Below are 6343 nucleotides of genomic sequence, written 5' to 3'. Positions count from 1 at the left end.
AAGAAAAGAAAGCAGGATGATTACCAAAGACAGTCAAGACAAGTGGAGCAGGAACAAAAATAGGTTGAGGGCACAAAAATAACACAAGTCCTACACTGGGGTGTATAAGCTAAACCTATCATTGAGCCCTGTAACTTATATGTCTTGTCCTGGGAGAAATCACAAGAAAAATAAAAACAGAAGTAGATATTAGGGCAGGAAAGGCTTCTTCTGGTCCAACTCACTCATTTAAAAATATGTTTGTTTTGTTTGCATTTTGTCAGTACTGGGATTGTACTCTACCACCTGAACCATGCCTCAACCCATGTCATTTTCAGGATATTTTTCATATGCAGTATTAAGTTTTAGCCCAAGGTGGCCTCAGACCACCTAGCCAGCCTGTTTGTCTCAACCAGCTGGGATTAGAGGTATGTATCATGAAGCCAATTTATCTCTCAAAATTGAATCCTGCTAACTTTTTGACCAAGCTGGCCTCCAACCTCAATCTTCCCAATATCTTCTGCCTAGGTGGGATAACAGGTATGGACCACCCGTTCATTTGACTCATTCATTTCAAACAAAAAAAATAATAAATGTAAAATAACTCAGCCTCATCACACTTAGTGGCAGTCAGGGTATAAACTGAGGTGGTCTCCTGTGACTACAGGTATGGAGAATAAACAATGTAGCGAACTAAAGTGAGAAACAGGAAAATAGCAGACACATTCTCCTGTAGGTTCAAGAAAACAGGCTAGTCAATTTCAGAACACTAAGGTATCACTAAAGTAAAATGTAATTAAAACATGATTCTCCCCATAGTCTTTTCTGCATACATTTTCTTTTCAAAGAAATTTCCTTTCTCAACCACAGTAGATTTCTGATTCATTATTTGGATTTTTGGACCAAGTGACAAAATAAAAACTTCATAACATTTTCCAAAGGTCCCTTCACTGGGATTTACACAATGTATATGAAAAGATATTTACAGGAAAAAGAGTTGTCTTTCCCACAGACATCTACATATAGTGAGAATTCCACATTGTAACACCACACCTCACACAGAAAGCCCCTAATAGGCAATGCACTGACACAAGACACCCATTATTCCAGGTGCCACCACAAGGAATCTCATCCTCACACACGTGTAAAATTAAATGGTACATTTCAGATAGCTCTTCTAGGAAAACCTCCTCTATACACATATATTAGGAGACATATACAGACATATACATCTTTAAGCAAGAAAGCCATTGGTTGCTCCAGTTTTTCCCAATGCTTGATCTGAAAGGAAGAATAGCACATATAGAAAACTTCACCTTGTAGAAATAGCCCTTGGTTTTTTGAGGCAGAAAAAAAAAAGGCAGCCATAATATGATTTTTTACAATACAGTTAAGCATCAAAAGAGCTAAATTTGTTTTTTCTACCTAGTGAAATCAAATCATTCATAGCTCCTAATCTTAAATGCAGATTTTTCACCATTGATTTTTTTTTCCAAAATTCTGTTATAAAATTTTTATTTTGTTCAAAATACACATGCTATCTATTTCCATATTTCAGTCCACCCCCTTTTCCCCAGGACTTCTTCTCTCCCCAGAGAAAGGTCTTTGCTTTGTAACATCACTGAAAAGAAGCTATTTTTGATATATATTTGGAGTCATTATTCAGTGATAGTCCTCAGGGGACTGGATTTTGTAAGGCTGCTTAGTGTGTGATTTTCCACAGGAGTCAGGGACTTTCATAACAAAGTGGGACTGCCTGAGGATCTCTGAGTCAACAATAGTGGCAACACCAGTGGGTACAGTGTCATAGACAATTACTGCACAATGAGTTCCCTCCTTCTGCCCATCTCATTTGTTTCCAGGTTGAAGAAAACATCAGATGAAAGATGGCTGGGGGTACATTCTACTGGAACCCACCATGACACGGACCTTGGCTCTAAAGGTTCATCCTCTCAGATCTTATAGTGGCCTCATTGCAGAACTGGAAAGAGATGGGAGGTGTCAACACACCACTGTGCAGATGAAGAGAGTGAAGCACAGGGAGATGAGAGAGGTGCCTAAGGTCCACAGTCAGTTAGGGGTAGCACCCAGGTCTCCAGGCTCTGGGCTCCACATCCCTTGCTCCTATGGCATACGTGATCTGTGAAACAGTGGCCCTTATCACAGCTGGAACCCTGAGTGTTCAGAACTCACCATACCCTAATCCAATACCTCTGCAGTATTTCATCCAACTGGTACTGCTTCATCTCCTATAGTTTTTGGGAAAATCCTTCAACCAAACAAGTATATGTCAAGTAGAAAGCAATTTTTTTCATTTGACTGAATAAGCTGAAACAGAAATTCCAGAGACTCTAGAACTTTTTGCAAAGTGGAAGGAAAATTATACAATATTGTCACTTCGTTTTCTTAAACCACATTTGAAACCAATCTAATCCCAGCTTGTAATTAAAATACAGAAATAATCAAAATGGAAAGAATGATTTTTAACAATGTTATCAAACTTTTTTGCATCTAAAATCCTTAAGAGAGTTTCAAAGCACACTGTTGATGATAGGACAAAAGCTTCAGGATAAGTCAGGAGGTGATAAGCTAAATCAGGGCAGAGATGACCCCAGAAAAAAAAATAGAAACAGAGGCAACGAGAGCAGATGAGATAAAATGATGGACAAATCATTTTAACACGATTCCAAGGAGTTGTGTGGTATGTAAAAAAGATTCTTTGATAGTAAAGGTTAGTTATTCTACCTAAACATAAATGCTGGATCTGCTGGGGAGCCAGCTGCTGAGAAAGAGAGGAGCCATCTAGCTTTGGCAACGTGTAGTATTATGCTACTGTAGGCATCTGGCCTTAATCCTCCAAATGACACAAACCTCATTGAATGCCTGACCACACACAATGAGGGGTGACTCAGTGACTTCTACTCCTTAAAATCCAAGCAAGGAACTAATTTTAAAACTGCTCCTAAGTTAGAGTTTTGCTGACATATTTACTCATCTTTTCCAGATATGCTTCATACCAAAAATCAATCCATCTCAGATTTTTCTAGTGAACTACCAAAGTTGCACACTCATACTCACTCACACATTCATACAATTGTATTACGAATTTGATAATGATTTAAATTAAAAATATCTTTCATTGAGGATGTTCTATTATACATGGATAGGTCAGAGATTAATGTATATAATGAAAAAACTATGTCACAAATAAAGCCAGCCTAGAATCTGATTTTCTTTATGAAACAAAAGTAGGCTTGAGGCCATAGCACTGGCAACATGAACTAATTTCTCTGGGGGCCACTGCCTCTAACCCCCCAAATCAATACAGAGGGCTGGGGCACTCACCCCCATTTCTGATATGCTCAAGGTAGATACCACACCAGCAATGTGAATTCCTTTGTTTATATCACCCTCTCCTTGAACATTTATAAAAACTATCTACAATTGAGAATTATCACTAACAAATGTTTCCAGTTCTATTTCAATGAGCGTGCTATTTAAATTAACTACAAATACCCATGTATTCTTCATGTCTGTTCCAACTTTTTTCTTTTCTCTCTTTCTCTCTCTCTCTCTTTTTGGCAAACTAAAAAGGTGTATGACTTCTGCTCGCCAACTTATATGTCCGAGGTTTAGCTTGGTATCCTGCGGTAAAAGTACATGTAACCAAGGTCTTTAGGAGGTCTTTCAGAGGCACAAACTTTGTGGTCATTGTAGATCACCCATCTGAAAACAGAAGATAGAAGCAGTTGATAAATAATTTGCAGAGAGAAGTTACTATATCACACAAAGCAATCATTCTTAACATAATCAAGATACTTTAAAATCACCAAACTCCAAATAGGTATATTTTTTTTTAAAGGAACAAAATGTTTATGGGGAATTACTGCTGCTTTTGGTTTGAGCTCCATTAATAAAAAAGTAGTTTGTAAAATATAATTGGGACTGGAGGTGCAGGTCAAATGGTTGAGAGTTACTTGCCTAGCAATGCCAGGTCCTGGGTTTAAATATCAGCACTATGAAAAGTTAATAAGTTAGCTGATTAAGTATACCTGGATGCTACAAATATTGTAAGCCTTACATTCTGTAATTCCTTTTGTAGAAATTCAGGAACTGCTTCAAAAATGGAGCAAAAAATTCTATACAATAATATCTACCTAAGATAAAACCTGAAGTCTATGATGAACTAAAATCTTTTCAAAGAATAACTGAAGTAAGAAAATTGTGAAAGGTAATTGTGAAAACATAATATAAATCACAAAAGACGAGGACTGGTAGAGTGGTAGAGTGCTGGCTTAGCATGCATGAAGCCCTGGGTTCAATTCCTCAGTACCAATTCCTCAGAAAAAGCTAGAAGTGGTTCTGTGGCTCAAGTGGTAGAATTCTAGCCTTGAGCAAAAGAAGCTCAGGGACAGTGCCCAGGCCCTGAGTTCAAGCCCAGAACTGGCAAAAAAAAAAAAAAAAAAAGAATATGAAGATCAGGTTTAAAATTTTTATGTGCCCTGAACATACTGTAAAATTTTAGAACAGCTGTAAATACATACAGGTACATATACATTCTCCTTTAATAAGACTAATAAAACAAAAAATAGATCAAAATGTAGAAAGTGGTTATCTTTAGGCTTCAGAATACATAATCATTCATTGTTTTGCATTCTACACATAAATTTGTTACCATTACTCTTACCATTCTTTGAATTATAATTTAAGCTACTGTTCATTTTTAAAGTACTTTTAAAAGGAACACCATGCTGTGTAACAAAAAGAAGCCATTTTAAATACAAGCTGCAGTATTCAATGATTATACTAATCATTGAGATAAATTTAAGAGACTAATTGGGAGGATGGGTAGAACTTAGAGAGATAGGGAAAAAGATGAAAGGGTGACATTAAACCAAATATATTTTACCCATAAATTGACATGTTGAATTGAAGGCCCTTTGTACAACTACCCAAAGTAAAATAAAAAATTAAAGACAAACAAAAAGAATACAATTGTGTCTGGGTAGAGCAGACAACTCCTGAGGGGAAACCAAGCTCATACACCGCTCTAGCATCCATGCAGCTGAACACCACCCTGAAGCAGGTGCGCACGCATGCCGCTCACAGTTGGAATCTGCAGGAAAGGCACCAGGGAGAAGGTCCTGAGGAGAGCAGAAACCTTCCATACTGCAACTATCTCTTTACCACTCCACTGTACCTAAAGATTCTACCCAAGAAGTCAAGAAGCCAACTGCAAGTCTGTAAATTCAGTAATACAATGAAGGTTTGTGGTAGGGAGGTAAAACATAGATTATTGTTGAATTTAAATTTCCTATGAGTAACCAAAAATCTGCTGATAGGACGCCACACAGAGAGTCACCCTTATAATCTCAAGCTTTTGAGAGGCAAAGACCAAGAAGATCAAGTGAAGTTTGAGGTAAGTGCAGGCAAAAAGTTTGCAAAAAAAACAAAAATGAAAAACTGTCCATCTCAAACAAATAAACCAGACACTACGGTACACATTTATTATCCCGGCTGCAAAGATCACAGTAGAAAAAAAAAAACTCAAGTTTTTTACTGGAAGCACCATTCAAGAGGTAGAATGCATGCTTAGTAAGCATGAGGCCCTGAATTCAAACTCCAGTACCACAAAAAAAAAAAAATGTGTTAGCGAAAGTATGCCCAGTGTAATATTTGAGATATACCAAATTTGAAACACATCTCTACTAAAAAGTAATTGTTTATTTAAATTTTAAGTTCAGTAGAACATCGTAGTTGGTTTGTTTCATTGGCTCGTTACTATGGTCTTCTCATGGTTCTAAATGCATATGTTCTACTGTGAGATAGAACTTGAATTTGTGAAAGCACCTTAATATGATGGTTAAGAGTACCTTTGAACACCAGCACTAACCCAATTATTTGCCAACTTGTGACAAGCTAAAAAGCTCTCTGAGCTGGGTCTAGAAGTTTATTATGGTTTTGAGAAGATACTTCTCCCTATAAGACAAAGAGGTAACCATACAAAGCACCCAATAAAGTCACTGGCTAAAGTATTGGTTCAATAAACCATGACTATCATTTACCTTCTGAAAGACTTACCTTCCCTCCTTTTTGATATGGCAAACATAATGCCCACTCATCGTAGAAGTTCCCATGTGGCTGATGAATGCAAATAATTCATACACTATGAAAGAGGAAATAATTCAGTTGTTAGGCATTCAAGAAATCAAGAGTACTTCTAATCAAAATTATAAACCAACAATAATATAATCTAATGACTATTTAGAGCTGAAAGACAAAATCTGTTTACCTTGCTATGTTGGTCACACACACACACACACACACACACACACACACACACACACACACACACACACACACA

The 6343-nt window shown here is 37.1% G+C and overlaps 1 protein-coding gene across 2 annotated transcripts in view; it reads right to left on the bottom strand.

Moving 5' to 3' along the window:
* Positions 1-3553: 3553 nt before the first annotated feature.
* The window catches only part of Usp13 (ubiquitin specific peptidase 13 (isopeptidase T-3)), a 137305-nt gene continuing 134515 nt past the window's right edge, over positions 3554-6343 (bottom strand). Inside the window, exons 20-21 of one of the 2 annotated variants that reach the window (XM_013033689.1) lie at positions 6061-6145; positions 3554-3705 (exon numbers count right to left, since the gene is read on the bottom strand). In XM_013033689.1, coding sequence (XP_012889143.1) covers positions 3612-3705; positions 6061-6145 — 179 coding nt within the window. In that variant the 3' untranslated portion in view covers positions 3554-3611. The remainder of the gene's footprint in view (positions 3706-6060; positions 6146-6343) is intronic. The other variant, XM_013033688.1, reaches the window with a different exon arrangement.

This window comes from Dipodomys ordii, unplaced genomic scaffold, assembly GCF_000151885.1.
Source record: "Dipodomys ordii isolate 6190 unplaced genomic scaffold, Dord_2.0 Scaffold175, whole genome shotgun sequence".
NCBI lineage: Eukaryota > Metazoa > Chordata > Mammalia > Rodentia > Heteromyidae > Dipodomys > Dipodomys ordii.
This window is presented reverse-complemented; position numbering and strand designations above follow the sequence as displayed.